Genomic DNA, 21,024 nt, shown 5'->3' on the forward strand with positions numbered 1-21,024 from the left:
TTCTAGTATCGGGAAGTAGGCCTGGGGGCTGGAGAACAGTAGAAAACAGGAGAAACCAGAGAGGACTCTAGAGAGAGAAGCCAGCTGAGGTCACAGAGGGCCTGGCAGGAGCCTGGGACTGATCTCAACAGCACGCTGGATGTGGTCAGTGATGCGCAGCACAAAAGGTGGGGAGATGCAACAGGACATAACACAAGTACATCTGATCCTAGTTCCCACAATTCCTGCTTCCTGGTGTTTCTAACACGTGTTTCTTTCTGATCTTCAAATCAAGATGACTGCCAGTGGTTCCCATGTCTCGAGGAAAAAGGACCTCACTGATTTGCCTATGAGATTGGCCAAGATAAAAGGATTTACAACACACTGTGGGAAAGAGTAAGGAAGAGAGTGCTGCTGGGCACTGCTAATGGGAGTTCTGAGGCGAATGAGCATGTTTCAGGACTTATAGGCCATCAAGTGGCGATTAGCTGAGCAAATGACAGTGCATCCACACAATGAAATACTAACCAATCTTGAAAACATAAACTAAAAGAACTGGACATGGCAAGATGGTTAAGATACACTTTTCAGAGAAAAAGGTAAGACCAAAAATATATGTAGCGTATGTGCCACAAATACGTGCGTTACCATGCCAGGTTCACTTTTGCCTGCCACCTGGAAAGCCAAATACAGAGATGACGAGATTGCAGCAGACAGAGAGTTTAATCACAAGACAGACACGTGAGGAAGCAAGAGCATGAGTCTCAAATCCACTTCCCCAAAAATAGGAACTCAAGGATATTTATGGGATAGTGGGGCAAGGTGGTCTGAAATGTGGAGATAAGTCACTGGAGGCGAGGAGAGGTGAAGTAATTGATGATGTGTGCATGCACAGTCAGACTTCATGCCTCTTCAGAGGACGCATGCTCACAAAATGGCAGTATGAACCTGATGTGAGGGTGGAGTTTTTAGCCTCCTGACATGAAAAGGTCACCTATCAGATTTCTGTGTGGGTCCAGCTGATGAGTTGGTGGTCTCAACTGGCCTGGAGTGGACAAAGGGGTTCTAATTCCTGAAAAACAGTCTAAACACCCATTACCATGGTGACCCAGGCTCCAGGGAGATGTTATCTATAGGAACCTAGAGGGAGTCAGATAGCATACTGCCTAAACAGCACAGTTAACAATGGGTAGGATAAACAGCTAAAAGCTATAATGAGTAATTGCAAAAAGGAAAAAGAACATTAGTTCCTGGCTACTTAATCATCAATGGCTAACTGGTTGCCGGTTTCATATGCGTATGTCTGTAAATGCAGAGAAGGAGTGGAGAACTAATTGGTATCAAAATGTTAATGATTATCTCTGAGATTTCTGGGTTTTTTAAAATGTATCTATGTTTTTAAAATTTGTACACTAACAACCACATGCCATATCTCATTATATCTAAAATGCAATCAATTGTAAGACTGAAAAAAGAAAGAAAATACACTGCCAATTAGTTTTTCTTATCACTTAGAATTTTAATTTTGTGGTTATTGAAAAAGCTCTTTTAGACTTCTTTAAACAGATGACCATCATCTCTCTCTCGTACACACACAAAAAGGAAAAGATGAGGGAAATAAGTTGATTAAGTCTTCACTTTCAGGATATCTGTGAGTTTCCACACAGTATTGACCTTCATGCCATCGAGGGTGTTGGGGACGCCACATTTCTTAAGAGACCATCATCATCTCTCTCTCAGATTTTCTTCCAAGCTGCTGCCCCTCACTCTGTAAGTTTTGCTACCTTTTCTTGATCTCATCAGAAGGTATCAATGGATGGTTTTCAAACAGCAATCAGGATTTGTGCCCCTTCTTCAAATGGCCCTTAAATGGTATGGGGACAAAAGCATCCAGGGGCTGTGGTTGCAGAGGTCCAGCCCTGCCACCAGGAATAACGACCATGTCCACTTGCACAGGTAATGACAACTCTAACACAACCTGACAGTGACTGCAGGACACATCAAGAATAAATCACATCTGATTTCAAAAAAGTTAAAAGGCAAAAACACATGTGTCACAGAATCAATCAAACACAGCATTGCTTCACAAGAAGAAAACAGTAACAAACATAAAAGGCAAATATTAAACTAGGAAAAATATCTGCGACACACCACAAAGTATTAACATCCTTTCAGTATAAAGGACTAATAAATTAGTAAGAAAAAAACCCTAATATCCAAGAAGGAAAAAAAGGACAAAAGACAAAAAAAGAGAACAATTCACAAAAGAAATCCAACTGATCAATGAACACACATATCAGCTCTATCAATAATTTTTTAAAAAGCACAATGAAAGCAAAAGCAGAGAGCAGTACTTCTCCTATCAAATTGGCAACAGAACTATTTTTTAACAGAACCTGGCGCTAGAGAGGGCTGAGGAGGATGGCACTCAACACCCCCGCCAGAACGATCAACTGGCACAGTCACGTCCAAGGCACCGTGGCAACAGGTACAGAAAGCCAGAAAAACATGTGTACACAATGACAGAACAATCCCACTTCTGGGATCTTATCCTAAGGAAACAAGAATGGACACAAAGATTTCTGTACAAGAATACTGAACCTGGAATTATCGCATCAGGTGAACAAAGCAGAACACAAAATTACATATACAGGATGTTCCCAATTTTGCTAGAATGAACATATACATATACATAAAGACTGTCCAGAGTAGATACCAAAAATCTAATACTACTTATCTCCATACCACGATCCTGTGCATCTTGTTTGCTGTCCATTCCCATTAGTCCTCTGTTCCCAAAACCCAGAGAACATCCCTTCTACTCGTACATCCTAATTTCATGTTTGAAACCCAGATTCAAAGAATCAAACATCTCAGATTTAGACAGACCTTAAAAATTTTCTCAATTTCATTCAATCCACTACTACTCTAAAAATTTTCATGATATTCACATACCACATGTTCAATTTAATATGTCTTGAAATCAACTACCTTTTTTTTAATACTCAGGTCTGATATGCTACCAAATATCTTCTTCTAACACATTCTGTAATAAATACCTAATTATTTAAATTTAAAATACCAGTCTGTGTACCACCTAAAACCATCTCACATTCCTCCCGTGGGAAACACTGACCTGGCCCAACCCCTATCTATTCATCCAAGAAAGATTTACTGACTCTGTCCCATCTGCATGGTTGTCAACTGCCACAATGGGAATTTCATGGCAAAGGTGTGAAAAAGCCTCCCATAGGCATCCCTTCATCAGAGGGTTCAAGGCACGAGAAGGTGTCCTCTCTGCTCGCTGGCTGATGAGGATCAAGGCTGCGTTGGTTCATTTTACTTCTAATCAACACTCACTGAGTGCTCACTAGGCGCCAAGCGTTATTCTAAACGCTTAACACATAGGAACACATAACCCTCCTAACAAGCCTACAAGGAAGGCACTGCTTTACACACAGATGTTAAGGTAGTTTCCTCAAGCTGTGCAACCTTGCAGAGAACTTCATTCTGCTGCTTTTCAAACCTACTTACCCACCTGATCTAGACCCCTCTCCCAATACTTCAGTTGTTTACATCATGTGTATCTGTTTGTGAGTGTGTTTGTGTACCTGTTTGTATATACATACACATGTACAACAATACACATACACATATATACACGTGTGCATGTATACATCATCAAAAATACACAGTTTTGAAAAGACAGTTCACAAAAGAAGATACAGGAATGGCCAACAAGCACACAGAAAGATGTTTAACATCGTTAGTTGCCAGGGAAATGAAATTTAAAACCATAATGAAATGCTATTTCACACCCACTGACAATACCGAATGTTAACAAGGATATGAAGCAATGGCAGTTTTGATATATTGCTGCTGTAAACTGATAAACCACTTTGGAAATTAGTCTGGCAATTAAAATACATACCCACCCTCTGACTAAGCAATTCCACTCCTAGACATTTATCCAAGAGAAATGAAAGACATAAAAATGTCCATTGCAGGCTATTGACAATGGCCAAAAAGTGGATACAACTCATCCATAATCAGGTGAATGGATGAACTAATCAGAGTATATTCACACAACATAAAAAGGAGCAAACTAGTTTACACTGACAAAGGTTCTCTCCCTGGCCAAACTCTGGCCAGGCTCCTCTGAGCCCTCTTCTCGACAGGCCTCAAACTTGGTTTATTCTATAAAGACTTGAACAAACACTAAGATAGCTTCTAACAGCTCAAAGCCACACCCCTAGGATGATGCTAGTCCCCCTTGAAGTGCCCGCCTAAGAAAACTCAACGTTGGCAAAAGCATTTACTGTTTGTTCCAACCAACACTTAAAGACAGGGCCCCAGTCTCCCAGGTAGCAAATTCAGATGGTTTCACATGGACCAATCCCTCTTTCCCACTTTGTGTAATTTTTCTCTTCTCTGACTCTACTCATTATTCTCCTTACTCCCTCATTCTCCCTTTAAAATGCCCTCTGTACAAATCAAAGTTGGGTTTAGTTCACACTGGAGTCTTTTCTTTATTGCAGTAGTTATTAGTGATTAAAATCTGTCCTTACCACTTTAACTACGATCTGGCTTTGTTGATCTTTGACAGTGCACACAACATGGATGAATCTCAAAGAACACGTTGAGTGAAAGAAGACACAGAAAGAATACATACCATATGATTCCACTGACATGACGTTCAAGAATAGGTGAATCTAATCAATCGTGGCCGAAATCAGAAAAGGACTGTTAGGTGGAGGTTGGAAGACTAACCAGAAAGAGATACAGGGCAAATTTCTGGAGTTTCAGAAATACTTTATATCTTGTTTTTGGTGGTGGTAACAGATATATACAGTTGTCAGCACTCATCAAACTGAACACTGACAACTTGAGCTTTTTATTATATAAATTATCTTCCTCTCTCCCCCTCCCTCCCAGCTCCCTCTTCTTCCCGGCCCCCCACCTCCCACCCCCCAATTTCTCTTAAGAATACCTGGGGAAATTTGGGGGGAAAAAAGATAAGATGAGAAATGTAGTTGACCCTCCAAGTTCCCTTTTCAATATCCACTCACCCCTTTCTCCTTACGAAGAGGACCCCAATTTTGTTTGAGGTATCAATCTACCCAAGTAGAAATTCTCACCTCCCCACGCGTTCCTGCAGCCAGGGGTGGGGCCACATGTCCTAGTTCTGGCTAAGGAGAAGTACATAGAAGCCTACAGGGTAGGGTTTCCCGTAAAGCTATTGCTTTCCTGATGAAAAGGGACAGACTCAGACACATGTCTTTTGTTAGTACCCCTTCCTTTTCTTTCTTCCTGGAGCACAGCTGCTCAAACAGACTAAAAAATTCTGATATTCCCTGGTACAAACCTATTCTTACCCTGTGAAACAAGCTATGGGAGCTCTGAATCAACTCACAACTAAGTAACTTTGCGAGTCAAAGTTTTCAGGCATCAAAATGAAAAAAAAGCAATTTCAACTGGAACTCAAGAATGACAAATGTATTGCTGTGTTAAAATATATATAAGAATTTAGTATATAATCCAAGTGATGTTTCAAATCAATGGGAAAATAGAGACCATTCAATAGATGGTGTAGGGACAACTGGTTAATAATTTGAGATAAAATTAAGTTAGACTGCTACTTTATATAATATATAAAATAATAAAGATAGATGAATGATCTAAGCATAAAAGTCAAAAACATACAAGTGCTACAAGAAAATGTTAGAATGATTGAGAATATGGTCTTTCAAAGCATTACCTGAAATCCACAAGCCATAAAGTTAAATTGTCAGATTCTGCACCGTAAAGATTCACAATTTCTGTATTATGAAATGTACGATACAAGCTAAACTGAAAGACAAGCATGAGTTTGAGAGAAAATACTGCAACAAATACAGAGGCAACAGATTACTATCCCTGACATAAAAAGTTCTTACAAATCAATAATAAAAACACAAATAACCAAACAAGTAAAAGACAACAGCCCACTAGGAAAATGATATGGAGAGAGGGCTCACATAGAAAATATCAATCATAGTGAGCAGATTAAAAATTCTGCCTCACTAGTGATTATAGTAATACAAATTAAAAAGAAGTATTATTTTCCAGCTGCCAGTTGATAAACAATTTAAGAAACTAAGAATATTCGGTGATTAGCATCTTATTCACTACAGATGGGAATGAAAACTAACATAAACTCTTTCAAGAACCATTTTACAGAAACTTCTCCCCTGAAATCCATCTCACAGGAAAACTCAAACCACGTGCAAAAAATCCAACAGAAGAGCAGTCAAGTAAATTACAACCACACTGCGAATACCGTTCAGCCATTAAAAAGAATGAAGTGGATCTGTGTGAAACTACATACAATAGGTTCACATTATGCTACTGAGTGGGGAAAAAGTATTCACTTTTGTAATTAAAAAAAGTTTTTAAGAGAAAAAAATGATGTGATACTAATATTCTAGATCTAAGATCATTATCTTTCACAGATATTTTCCAAAATTTAATTCCTCTTTTTAAAAAATGGGAAAAAATCCACGATTTATTTGACTTTCTTGATGGGCAAGTTTGGCAGCTAATTTATCCTGAATAGAATGTTCTAGTTCTAAAGTGACATATCATCTCCAGAGAGGAAAGAAGCAGCCACTGTCGTCAAAATATTTCTGATGAAAACTTCAGCCCTGCTCTCTGGGGCACAGCTGTGAAGATATGATTAGTGTGCTGGAAAGGCCGAGGCTCCCAGGAAAAGGCCGCCTTTCCTGAGAGGTGACAGTGTAGCCTGCCTGCATGTCAAGAGGGGCATTTTTCGATTCCATTGAAAAATCAAATTAAACTCTATAATATTCACAATGGAATTTCAGATTTACAGCCCCTGGACTGGTTTCTAAAACATACAGATAACTGAAAACCAGTAAAACAGAAAACCGGAATTTTAAGACCTCATCAGGAAAGGTAATCTTGACCATCTGCACTGAGTTCCTCTTCACTTCAGCCATCTGACAAATTATTATGCGTCTACAATGCACACGGCATTAAGGCAGACATGGTCCTTGCTCTGTATCACATTTACTCTAGTCAGAGAGAAAAACATGAAACAGTATGTCTGAATTACAACTGGGCTGATGACCACAAAGGCGATGCAGAGAGTGTCATGAGGACATATAACAGGGGCGAGATCTTGACTGCGGGTATCAGAGAGGCCTCCTTGAGGGTTCCTCATCTGAGAGAAACCAAAAACCTTGCAGTCATCATTGACACTTGAGTCTCCCCCGACAACCAGTCTGTCAACACATTCCATCAGCTCAATCTACCTTCAAAATGGACCCAGAATCTGACCGACTCTCAGCACTTGCTCCACTACCATCCTGATCCAAGCCACGAGCATCTCTGACTTGGGATATTCCAGTACCACTAACTCATCTCCCTGTTCTATCCTTGTCCTCTACGGTCTGTTCTCCACAGAGAAGCTGAAGCGATCCTGTGGAAGTTCAAGTCACGTCACCTCCTCCTTCAGTTCAAAATCCTCCAGTGGCTCCCATCTCAGAGCACAAGTTAGGGCCTTACAAGAGCCTGCAGCATCTGTCCCCACAGCCTCCCAGATTCCATCTGCTACTCTTCTCCCTCTCACTCACGCTGGCCTTGTGGCTCCTAGAACAGGGGAGGCCAGCTCCTGCCTCAGGGCCTCTCTGCTCTCTGTTCTGTCTACCTGGACACTGTTTCCCCAGATATCTACAGGGCTCACTCCTCACCTCCCACAAGTCTTTCCCCAGCATTGACCTTGTCAGCAGGGCCTTCCCTGGCCATCCCATCTCCAGTGACAACTCCTTCCAACACTCCCACTGCATCTACCTCCACCTGACATGCCAGGTATTTTGGCTTCCTGTCTGTTTGCCTCCTAGAAAAAAATGCACCATCAGAGCTCCAGTTTTGTTCACTACTGTAACTGCACTAGAACAGTGTCTCCAGAAACTGAGCAGGCACTCAATAAAGAGTGTTGAATGGATGCCTCCATCTGAGAGATGATGTAGAACTACTGAGACAGGAAGGCTGGGAGAAAGCACTGCGGGCAGAGGGAGCAGCGTGCTGAAAGGCCCCACAGAAGGCAGGAACAGGGCATATCTGAAGAACAAAAGAGACCCCAAAGGGAAGCACTGAGTGATGTGAAGTGAGGCTGGAGAAGTACGACGGAGCAGGCAGGGCTGTGGAGAACACACAGGAATCCTTGGTCTTTTTCCCACAGCCACAAGAAGTCATTAAATGAGGGATTACATATGCCCTTTACAAACCTCTGGCTTCAGTGGGAGATATGGATTTGGGGGAGGGAAGAGGGACTTAGGGTCCTCAGTTAGCGGACTAGTGCCATAGCTCAGACCACAGGTGACCTCAGCTTGCAGTGAGATAGAAGCAGCAGGGGTGGAGAAAAAGAGTAGGTTCCAGAAATGTTCAGCACACATAATCAACAGGTCTGGGGGACTGATCGCATCGGGGTAAGGGAAAGGGCAGTTCCAAGCTGACTCCTACCTTTTGCATTTGGGAAGTGAATGAACAGCCCATTCACTGGGTTTGGGGAGGTGACGAGGAGGAGAACACATGAAGAGGATCTTGAAGACAGTTTTGGAAATAATGAGTTTGAGATCATTCTGAGACCTCCAAATGGAGTTTTCCAGTCGGCAGTGGGTATCCAGGGCATGCTCAGATCATGAAGGGTGTAGTGTCATGCAACGTCATGTAGGTTTTTACCTTCTGGTTGATGGGACATCCAAAGGTTTTAAGTGACAAAGTGATAGGAAAAGATTTGTGATTCCCCAAAATCACCCTGGCTACAGCATAAACACTGGGTTGGAGGAGGGGGTTAGACCAAAGCAGGTCCAACAACAAGGACGTGGTGCAATAGACCGGGTGAACGAGCAGACGTGAGCAAGGGCCACGGGAGCGGGGAAGGAAAAGAGCACAGACCTCCCTTTGTCATCACCCATCTCCTGCACGGCTGCTGGGGATTTTTCTACAACACACCCCAGATCATGTCAGTTCTTCCACTTAAAACCTCTCAGGACCTTCTATTCACCTTGGGACTTCTACATTTCATTCTCCGACCTCTCTGGAATTCTCTGGCCACCCACACCCCTACTGAAAGTCCACTTCTCCTAATACTCTGCATAATCTGCATATAATCCTCTGCAAATAATCCTCTGCATCAATCTGCACTGCTGTTTAGGTCATGTTGTTTTCTCCTGCCTGACAAACATCTATTTATCTTTTTAAGACTCACTTCCTCCACTGTGAAAAGAAGAAAAGCAGTGCTGACATCCAGGAGCTAGCCTGGTACCATTGATGAGGATTATTTTAGGCTGGTTACTTTTAAAAACTTCAGATGAGGAGGCTCTGAGGAGTGGAATTTGCTTGCCCTTTGATGAGAGACATTTGTATTTGTGAAGGAAGTCTCCACCTGTGGGGAGTGTCTCCCTCTCTGCACCAGGAGGAAGGGAGATGACCTTATCTCTGGAAACTCTTAATGGGGAGGCAAGGACTTAAGTCTTGTTTATTGCACTTGTCTGGTAACCTCATGGTTACCCCCCACCACCAACATCCTCCTTTTTCTTTAGCTGAAAATAATATTTAAGGTGGTGGCTTCTGCCATTTACTTAATCCCGTTTGATTCTTATCTAAAAGTTATAAGACCACCCAATAACCAGACCCCACCAGCACTGATACCATTTTAACAACTTTTTTTTTACATATTCTTTCCTTTCTCTTGTAAAGAGATAACTCACATACCTATGCCTTAAATTTAGCCCTACTCTCAACCCATGTTTGCAGCAGCAGCTCTGACTGCCCATGGGTCCTGTCCCCATGCAGCAGCTCTTGACTGCCCATGGGTCCTGTCCCCATGTTATTCCACACTATTATCTAAATAAAAGAGCACTACTGCCAGACCTTGAGAGTCCAAGAAATCTTTCTTTCGACTCTTCGGCTTGCTGACCCCGCTTCACCATGAGCCAGGCTTTCCTGTTGTTAGAAGCTGGCCTCGTGCTCACACAAGCCATGCCGGTCACCTGTTGGACATAAACTTCTCACAGACACCAGCACAAGGTCACGCTGCAACAGGGATGACGTGAGACAAAACAAGACCACTTCATCATTTTGCCTAAACAGACAAATAGAAGGCCGTCATGCCATCCAGAAAATACCAAACATCCCTCTCTCCTGCCTGAAGCGAGCAACTGTGGCTTCTTTATGAATTATAGCGTTTGTCTCACTCTAGTCACAATTCCTTCTAGAATTGATTGATTGAGCTACACAATCACAGAATCGTCCCTGCCTCCTGTCAGCACCCAGTCCAGAGCAAATCCCTGCTTCCTTGAACCCTCCCCAAACTATCCAACCAAAGCCCAAATCCTGTAAGTTCTTTCTAACGCCCTCATCCTGATAGGCTCCAGAGTTCCCCATGATGTGAGGTCTCCCTCATTACAAAGAGTAATTAAACCCAACTTGTTTACCTACTGATGTGTTTCTGGTGGTCTTTGCTGGAGGACATTGCAACTCTAACAGTAGGATAGGTTGGTTAAGTTTCTTGGAGGAAGTGAATGGAGTTCCAATCTGAAGGCTTCTATTTTCTGTTAAGCATACTCAAAACATCACCCATATTATCTTGAGAATGAAGGGTTCAGGGGAGTAAATCAGAAGTCTGTGGAAAATGTCTGAATTAAATATTCTGGAGCATGGGAGAGTGACTTGACAAGAGAATCCTACTAGAATGGTCAGGCTCTGTGAGGGCACAGGTGAGGTGGGGTGACATGAATTCGAAATAGTACCCAGCTGCTCTGCTCTGTGAGTCCTATCACCAGTACTCAAGAGAAAAATGGGTAGTTTGGTTTTGGGTTTACTGGGACTGAAGGGCAAGGGAGAGGAGGCATTGCCAAGAGAATTCCGGAACGATACATTATGAACCCCAAGCTCAACTGAGAGGTAAGAGCCTAGAGGAAGCATCTAAAGGATAGAAAATACCATGGAGGTCCTATGGAAAAAGATGCTGAGGGCCTCAGCACAGAAATCCAGGCTATCATGGTGGGAATGGCGACAGGTGAATGAGAAGAGGTCAGCACTGCAGATGAGGCTCTGAAGAAAATGAGTGCCCTGGGTGTACACTGGGTCCTCCACATGCACACTGATGTGAACTAGGATAATGGCAAGAATTGAGGCAGAGAGGAAGGCTGTGAGCCAGGCACCCAAATCTTCAATGAAATAGGAGAGTAATCAGGCAGAAAAGAGTAATGAGGAGGAAGAGAGGGTGCTCCAGCTGAGGACCATGGATCTCAAAGAAATGGGGCGGGGAACAAAGAGCAGAGAAGACACAAATCTCCAACCTGCTAATCCTGAGATCTGCAGTGTATGAGAAAACAGAAGCACCACTTGACAGGGCCTCAAGAAAAGGATATTCCTAGGGAAGGGCCAGGGTCAAGGCAAAGAGAGGGAGAGAAGGGCTAAGGAGAGGCTGAGGAAATAGAGGTGGCTGGTGATTGTGGAGCGGTAATTTCAGAGGACACTGGGAGGGTTTGGGGGGATCATGGGTAAACAAAAGGGTAGAGAACTGACTAGGGGCACAGCATGATAGGGAAGATAAGAAGAGAGAATGGGGAGTGGGGAGAGTTAGCATCATGGTAAGTGCTTGACAGATATCTGCTGAAACAAATGGAATTATTAGGTATAAACCTAGTATATCCAATCTGAAGAGTCCTAACTATCAGATTGTAGGAGTGATAGCACGAGGCCATCATGACAACAATGATGGTGATGGTCTGATGATGATGGGGGTGGAGGGTTCGTCATGACAATAACTACCAAACTTGAACACCTACTGTGTGCCAAACACTCCACATTTAATCCTCACAACAACCCATGAGACAGATGACCTCATTAGGATCCCCAGACGGGCTCTGTTCCAAAGGAGGGAGCAAGCAAAAACAGAAGTAACGGAAGTGCAGGAGCCTCGAGAGACTGACAGGCTTTGTTAAAGTTACTTTAGGGATTTTTATGGCTTAACTCACGGCGGCAGACACCAGCCTGACCCACAGCTACAACATATTCAGTAACTTCAATCAAATAATATTCAGACTGGAGGAAAATCAAAACTAATATAATAATAACTTATGGAAGCCTTGACTTTGTGCCAGATCCGCGCTACCTGCTTTGCATCGATTATCTCACTTAACCCTCACATTCAAAAGGTAGGTTACCACTATCATCCCCACTTTAAAGGTGAGGAGACTGAGGCAGAAAGTGGGTAATTTGCCCATGAGTCACACAGGGAATCCTTATTTAATAACATGACTTCTTCACAAGATTTAAAGTTTTAATACATTACAGTAAAAATGCAGATCACAGTATCACAGAACCTGAAAGACACTGAGTCTTGCAAAAGATCTTAAAACATTATATTATAGATTCTCACAATTTCTTTGCATGTTTTTTCAGATGAGGGAAAATCCCATGCAAAAAACCTTTGATGAAATGCCTCCGGATGACGAACGTGTGTGGTCCTTTCAGTTAGGACCTATCCCAGAAGATTCTGAGTCAGTGGGTCCAGCGCAGGCCCTGAGCATCTGTGCTCTTTTAAAAAGCCCCACAGACAACAGTGATGTGCAGTGTGAGTTGGGAACTACTGCCTTAGATTCCCCGCAGTTCCAAACCCAAACTTCCCCTACATGTTTAGACATCTGTAGACACAGAGGACATTGGAAACTGAGGCAGAGAAGAGCTGAAATTATAAAAACCATCCAACAGAGAGTCAAGGAAAAACATACTCTAGTTAAACTATTTCTCTGTACATTTCTTTGTGTCTGAACTATTTTATAGCTAGTTTATTTTTAAATAAGTTTGCAAAAAATGTTACCAACAGATATTAAATAAACCAATAAAACCAATCAATATCAAATAAGCCTAACCCTAATGTGCTACTGAAAACTATTTTATTTCCCTTTGATAATTCTGACGGCACTTCAGATTTTCTTTGCAAATAGCAGTAGATACGAGAGATATTATTTCCAATTCAACAGTGCTACAGATGTGATCAGTAGCAACTGCAAGTTGGAGAAGAAATAAAGTTGGGTATAATCCATTTAAGTCCACACATTTCACCACTAACAGTCTCCAAGCCTTTAACACCTTTGTACGTATTTATCCATTCATTTAATCAACCTCTACTAACAACTACTAAATGCCAGACACTGCTCTAAGTGCTTTATTGATAACGAAACATCATTCAATCTTTACACTCACCTATGAAGTACCGATTATGATCACCCCATTTTACAGATCAGGGAACCGAGACACAGAATGGTTTAGTAACTTGCCCAAGTTCACACAGCTCCTAAGTGGCAGAGCTAGGGTCCGTCTGACACAGTCTGGCTCCAGAGTCATGTTCTGAAGCGCTTTGCTTAGTCTCCAAGAACGTACAAAAAGTGCCAGCCTTTTGTTTTCCCCACCCTATAGTCCCTATGCAGACCCAGCTTCCAGGGCATTCTTTCAGTTCCTCTCCTTCCTTGCTCTCTCTGAATGCTCTCCTGCACTATTTATTTATTTTAGTTCTAAGCTTAAACATCATCATCTAAAATACGAACTCTAATGGTAAATGCTGTATTTCCCAGCACTCAACACAAAACTGTAATTATCTACTTCATGTACTTATTTGCTCCCTGTCTATCCTTTCCAACCAGGCTGTGAGGTCCACTACGTCATACACCACGTCAGTCTTGCTCATCACGTATCCTGATCACTGAATACCCACCAACCAACCAGTAGAAAGGAAGGGCCCGGCACAGAGTGAACTCTCAATAATTTCTGTGGAAGGAAGGGAGGGAGTACCCTTGAGCCTCATGCTTTTTTTTTCATGCTTTCAAGTGCAGGATACATACCTGGGCTCACAATGCTCCCCACACAGCCCCCTAACAGGTAGGCTCTTGTGCACACACTCAAGGGCTCTGGAAAGCTTTGGGCTCTGCACACAAATATTATGTGGTCTAGACAGGCCACTTTCCCCTGAACTGGCCTGAGCTTCAGGTGCACAATGGGGATGATAACAACCCCAATGGAATGTATCCTCTAAAAGAGGGAGACCTGCACTCCTCAGAACCCATGGAAACCAACATTATTATTATCTACTTCACCTCTGTCTTTCCAGCAAGACTTGGTTCCAAGAAGCCAAGACCACGTGTGCCGCTTCAGCGCCCGACTCCCGGGCACCGCAACCCCAGGCTGGCCCCGTGCCCGGCACACGCTGCACGTTCGATGAACGTGAGCGCACGAAGAGACCCCTCGCTCCGCGCCCCGCACAGCTGTCGCGCGACCTGACGGGCATCTCTTGGCGCACAAGCCTATTCCTCAGATACAGGCTCGGCTCGCCTCGCCTCCCACCAGCCCCCAGGCCCCGGCCCCCAGCTCCACGCCCCCAGGCCCCAGCCCCCAGGCACCTCTTGCAAATAGAAGCATCTTCGCAGGTGCCGCGCACGCCCTCGTCGTCTGCGTCGGGCGAGGAGGAAGAGCGGGAACTGAAGGAGGGCCTCCTCAGGCTAGTGGCCATGGGCGTGGAGGGCCCGGGCTGCTGTGCCCAGCGGGGACATGGAGCGGCGTCGACAGACGCCGGGGGAACGAACGAGTCCGGGAGAAAGCAGGAGTGAGCGGCCGGACTCCACCCGGCTCGGCTAGGCTGGCGCGGCTCAGAGACGCCTCCCACCACGGCGGCCCCGCAGCTGTCCCCTCGTCGGCGCTGCCGCCGCCGCCTAGACGCTCACCGGACCATTTCCCCGCCCCGCTCCGTCCGCAGGCGAGCTCATTGGAGAACTCTTTCGGCCCCGCCCACATAACCCGGAAGTTCACCCAGAAGGAACGTAAACTTAAATGGACGCAAGATCACCGCAGTGCTTTCAGGGAATTGTAGTCTTAGGTGCGTAGGCAGGCCGCCGGGTTTCTTGTTGCTGGTACGAAATTTTATAACTGCAATTAACTCAGGGCGGAAGAGCTGGCAGGATACTCGGGACTAGGGCGAAGGGCAGAGAATCCAGCCTGGGGAAACAAGTGTCAGCATTACAGTCAGTCGGGACTCAATCTCATTCAATAATGTAACAAATATTTATTGAGCGCCGAATCTGCGCCAGGTACTGTGCTGCGTGCTTCCCACGCGTAATCGCCTTTTTTGTGAAGGAAGGAATGTGTGGAAAAGTAATACAATGGAAAACTATGTAGCGCCGAAAATAAACCAGAGCTACCAGTTACAAGCATCAATGGCTGAATTTCAGCAACATACTATTCAGTGAAAGAAGGAAATATAAAGTTTTGTAAGTTCAAACCAAGCAAAACTAATATTGTTTAGAGAAATGCACATATGTGGTAAAATACTATACAGGAAGGTAAAGTAATGAAGGGAAAAACAGGAATCAGGATATTTGTGACCTTTAGTAAGAGAGGATGGTAGGACACTGGAAGACAAAGATGGGAATGGGGAAGGAGTACAGAGACGACTCAATGACTTCTCTAGTTGGGGTGCATTCACATGTTTGTTTCATTATTATGCATATTCAAGATGTTCACAACATATATTTTATACTGTGTTTATTATGAAACATTTTATAAGTAAATAAAAAAAGATGTATGCTTGTATATTTCATTTCATTATCTGTTGGGTACCAGGGAATAGATATACTCAAACTTTAACAACCTTGGATCACACACACACACACACAAGCAAAACAGACAATAACAACAAAACCCAATACACATATCTTGGGTCAAGATCAGATATTAAAAGCTATTCAATGGAGAAACAAGAGCTCACTGATACCCAAAGTAGAAATGACAGTGGGGAAAGCAGAGGTTAGGGAGTTTAGCCAGGGGGAGTCGTGATAAGATGAAATACACCACTCTCCTTGACTCATTCTCAGCCTAGAGGGATTGCAAACCACTGAACAATCACAGTCTTCCAGCTTGACAGTGTACACAGTCCATGGGTATTAGTGGATAGTAAGTGTCACAACACGTAGTAGAAGGTGTGGATCCCATAGCTCTGGATGGTGAGGCTGAGGGTGACTGGAAGAAAGTGGAGGCAGATGCATTGATATACCTCTGTTGATTGATGAGCAAAGAATGCTTGTGTTCTTTGCCAAGACTTTGAGTCAGAAAAACCGGTGATTCAGAGACTTTGGTCAGTTTTTCGCTGAGGGGCCACCCCAATGGCTTCCTGCAGACAGGGCCAGCTCATTCCATTTAAGCTCCTGATCAAGGGGCTGGAACTTTACAACTTAGCAGAGGCATCTGGAAGTGGCAAGCTTAGCCGTCTCGGGCTGCATGATGTCTGCAAATATGTGACTGCTCTGGGGTAGCCGAGAACAGTGTCCCAGCCTGAGAAAGTTCAGTGCCACCTAATTTGCATCCTCTGACAAAGTCAAAAAGAGTGACTGGAGTTTACAATCCACATGAACATTAATATTTGGAGAAAAAATCTGTGTATTAACCATGGAACTTCTCCCGGAGAGGCTAGAGAGGACATTTGTTGCATTGCCTGTCCAGGATTTCATGCTTCTATTACAAGAGCTAGAGTTTATTCTGAAGAACTAAACTCTCCTTTCGGTCTACCTGGATCAGGTGAGGCTCCATGCCTGGCACTGAGGGCAGACCTTACCAAGGCCTGTCAAGCACATACAAAGCACCCCAGATATACTTCCAGGGTATGTATGTGCTTTTGTGTGTGCAGAGCTTCACCAGGTTGGTCCAATCAGAATGAATCCCAGGAATTGAATAAAAGTTACTAAGTCTGGAAGTGCTCTCTTTCCTGCCAGACTTGAACCTGGGAGGAGGTAAATTTGAACCTTCTGAGAGCCCTCTTGCCACCTTATATAGCCTGAGAATGATGCTAATGGGAAGGCTAATGGAGTCTGAGGCACTGTATGCATAGCTAGGGGTGACCTGAGTTTAGAGTGTGTTAACTGATGGGAAAATTACCAGAGCCTATGGAGCTGGTCTGTCAGAAACAGGAGAATTCAGAAAGATGAAATAAACTGTCACCTGGCAATTGCAACTTTACTCCTGAGCTGGGCACAGATTATCCCTCCCTTCCCATCACCACATCCTAGCACCTCATTCAAATCATTATCTTCCTTCTTTGTGGCTCCATCTTTGGCCTGATTTCCCCAACAAGCCTTAAACAGCTGTAGTCTGTTAGAAAGGTTATCTTTCTTCCATTGAGTTACTATTGCACCTTTGTCAAAAATCAGTTGGGCATATTTGTTGGGACTATTTCTGGGTTCTTTGTTCTGTTTCATTCATCTATGTGTCTATCCCTCTGCAAATACTACACAGTCTTGGTTACTGTAGCTGTATATAAGTTGTGAAACCAGGTAGACTGATGGCTCCCACTTAGTCTTCTTTTGCAAAACTGTTTTAGCTATTTTAGTTCCTTTGTCTTTCCATGTAAATTTTAGAATTATTTTGTCTATAGCTACAAAAAAATCTTACTGGTTTTTTTTATTGTGTTAGATCTCTATATCAATGTGGGGAGAATTGACATCTTTACTGCCTTTAGTCTTCCAATCATGAACATGATCTGTCTCTCCACTGATTTACATCTTTGATTTCTTTTCCCAGTGTTGTGTAGTTTTTCGCATACAAGTCCTAGACATGTTTTGTTAGATTTACATCTAAGTATTTTTTTATTAGTGATCCTAAGTGTATTTTTAACTTTGCTGTCTGCATATTCATTGCTCATACACAGAAATACAACTGACTTTTGTGTGTTTATCTCCTTCCTATGACATTGGTGAACTCTATTGTTACTTCTAGGAAGAATTACTTTTTTAATAACTACTTGTGGTATAAGGCATGATATTGAGATGCAATATTATGAACTGTCTTGATATCCTGTAAATCTAGGGGACCTCAAATGGCCTAACTGCAATTCCCCACTCCTCTGCCCCCTCTTCTCCCACACATAAGGTCCTCTGGCCAAACAACCCTTCTCATCACAGGGACCAGACACAGTGCCTGCTTGTTCCCGACCTCAGGCTTCAGTTCCCTATCACGGAATTATTCCAACAAGCCCATCACACCCTCCTGTGGGAACCAGGGCTCACCTCACCCTCTTGTTACCACAGAGTCCTGTTACTACCCAAACTCCTGCTTGTTCAGTCAGCCCCCAAGAGCGATCCCCATGTGGCCCTGCATGGTGTGTGTTGTCCTCCTCCCCAGGCTGTGAGTATACATGATAAACTAACAAACTCCTGCTCATCCTGTCTGTTTGTTGCCGAGTGTCCTGTGTTCTGTGTTCAGACATCCCCATGAGTCTTGGATGGGAATCTCTCTCTCACCAACGGAGTAAAGAGGAGGTGACTAAAACAGTTAGCATCACAAACAAGATGACCCAACCTCACCTGAGGACACCCAGACAGCTTTCACTAACTATTCCTCTTCTAACTAACTGGGTCATTGGCAGCAGTTACCATCTCGGGTGTGAGGGCCAATTGCTGGCCAGCTTGAGCTTTAGCTTGTGTTCTGTTCTCTCAAGTGGATGCTGCCATCTCTTCCCACCCAAATGTCTCATTCTTGCCCACAAGGCAAGACATATTCTTAATTTACTGTATGCTGGACTGAGGTGCCATCAGGTGTGGCCTGTGTCTGGCAGGTGGTCTCCCAGGCTCGCACCTGAGGCCAGTGACAACACAACCTCCTAACTGGTGGGTGCTTGAGTTCCATTTCCTGAATGTTGGGCTGGTGCTCCTTGGTCACTGTGTCTAGCCAGAGTACCATCAGTGGCTGCTTGGGGCAGTCACAGAGACACTGTTTGGGAAAGTACACCCCCAGTACAGTCCTGGGGATGACCCCCTCTTTAGCTCAAGAAAAGGAAGGAGGCCACAAGCCCAGGAAGATTTCAGAAGGACTCCTGGTTCCCTCCTGAGTCAGTGCTGTTCAGGCAAAGGCAGTGAGCTCACCCATCTCCTGTGCTGCTGCTCATCCTGCTGCTGTCAGGGGCTCTCCAGACCCATAAGGGTTTCGAGGTGCACATGTATGGCAGCTCATGGCCCAGGCACTGATGACAAAAGACAAAAGTGTGTGTAGGGGAGCATTTCATATTCAACTTCTCTCCCAATGCAAAACCCCTAACCAGCACACTTGGGCTGTGCTTAGCCTTGTTCCTGACCAGCATGCCAAAGGACTAATCTTGTCATCAAGAGGCTTGAGGTCCCCACCTTGGCCATAGACAAAATGACCTCCTGGATGTGGACTTCAACACTGGGGAGATTGACTGGCATTCCCTGGAGGAAAAGGACACTTGTCTTTGAGGCCCGACACCTGGTTCCTTTCCACATAACCACCCAGAAGGTCTGCCCACATGTCACTGGATGGAGAAACACAAACACTGTGACTCTCCAGGCAAAAATATCCCGAGGGAATATGTACAGAGAGAAGGTGGGGGGAAGGAAGCAGTGCCCAGCGGGGAGAAGGTAGAGCTGCAGCAGAAGATGGCTTCCACCCCTCAACGTCTGGATGGTGGGGGGGGGGGGGCTGTGCTCCTTCATGCACCCTGCTGCCTAAGCCTGGGTGGCACAAAACCCTGATCCTCAGGGTTATGAGGAAAATAATGCACAGCACCCCTGTGGCACAGTGAAGGTGTTAATTCAAACCTGACTTAAATACAACCATTGCTGTGAGAGTGGCCCTAACCCTGATGCTCCCTACCTGAGCCTCTCTGGAGGGAAAACTGATAAACAAGAGCAGGGCAGAAAGACACTCCCCCAGCCCCAAGTGCATCCTGTGACCATCAGACCAATCAAAAGATAAATGAAGGAGAGAAAGCTGGATACATGCGGAGGAAGCAATCACACAAAAGAAGGAATCCCAGAAAGGCTCACAATTTGGCCCAATTAGAAATTGAAAATTTACTAAAATAATTTATATGGTGAAAAGATAAATGGCACTGACTGGCCTTCGCCTCTACAACACTGGTTCTGAACTAACTTTAACATCTGCTAAAATGCACCAGTTGGCAAACCTTCAAGGCTTTACACCAGGGCTCAAATTACAGTTATACCTAGTGTAGTAACCATGTTTTCCACTTTCTGTACTAAATGCTTTGACATCTGAGGCCTTGGTCACCTTGGAGGGACTGTCTCTGCCAGGGATAACTAGTTGCTAGAGATAGCAGATGACTCCTCAGTGCACTCCTTTCATAGGTAATCATCTAGAGTCAACACCCCAACCCCCTCCTCTATGAGGCTCTTCCACTCTGGGCCACTCTTCTGCCCTCATCACCCCAGGGACAGGGACCAGACAACCAGGGACACCACTTGATGTGGATTAAGGCTGCCCCAGCTAGAGAAGCCCAAGGTGACCTGGCCTACATGCCAAACTATACGACCCAGTGGATTTTTTTATGGTATGAATTAGGACCGCCCCAGGGAGAGAAGCCCAGGGCATCCTCACCTACATGCTGATCTATATGGCCAAATTCGTATCTAAGGTTATATGACCGCACAATAACCAGACCCCATCTGCACTGAAATCATTTAATGACTTTTTACATCATCTTTTCTTTTCTCCAGTAAAGATAAGTCACGTACCCATGCCTTATAAAAATTAGCCCTAACCCTCAACTCAGGGCAGCAGCAGGAGCTCTGACCGCCCGTGGGTCCTGTCCCCACGCACCAGCTCTGCCTGCCCATGGGTCCTGTCCCCATGCCAGTGGGGGCAGCAGCAGCTGCTCTGCCTGCCCATGGGCCCTGTCCCCAAGCCAGCGGGGGCAGCAGAAGCGGCGGCAGCAGAAGCTCTGACTGCCCGTGGGTCCTGTCCCCACATACCAGCTCTGCCTGCCCATGGGTCCTGTCCCCATGCCAGCGGGGGCAGCAGCAGGAGCTCTGACTGCCCATGGGTCCTGTCCCCCTGCAGCAGCAGCAGGAGCTCTGACCGCCCGTGGGTCCTGTCCCCACGCACCAGCTCTGCCTGCCCATGCGTCCTGTCCCCATGCCAGCGGGGGCAGCAGCAGCTGCTCTGCCTGCCCATGGG

General features: G+C 44.7%; 1 protein-coding gene across 1 annotated transcript in view; it reads right to left on the bottom strand.

Moving 5' to 3' along the window:
- The window catches only part of LCMT1 (leucine carboxyl methyltransferase 1), a 51,092-nt gene extending 36,242 nt beyond the window's left edge, over positions 1–14,850 (bottom strand). Inside the window, exon 1 of the mRNA XM_001493576.6 lies at positions 14,448–14,850. Coding sequence (XP_001493626.3) covers positions 14,448–14,557 — 110 coding nt within the window. The 5' untranslated portion in view covers positions 14,558–14,850. The remainder of the gene's footprint in view (positions 1–14,447) is intronic.
- Positions 14,851–21,024: the final 6,174 nt, after the last annotated feature.

The sequence above is a fragment of the Equus caballus genome, chromosome 13 (genome assembly GCF_041296265.1).
Source record: "Equus caballus isolate H_3958 breed thoroughbred chromosome 13, TB-T2T, whole genome shotgun sequence".
Lineage (NCBI taxonomy): Eukaryota > Metazoa > Chordata > Mammalia > Perissodactyla > Equidae > Equus > Equus caballus.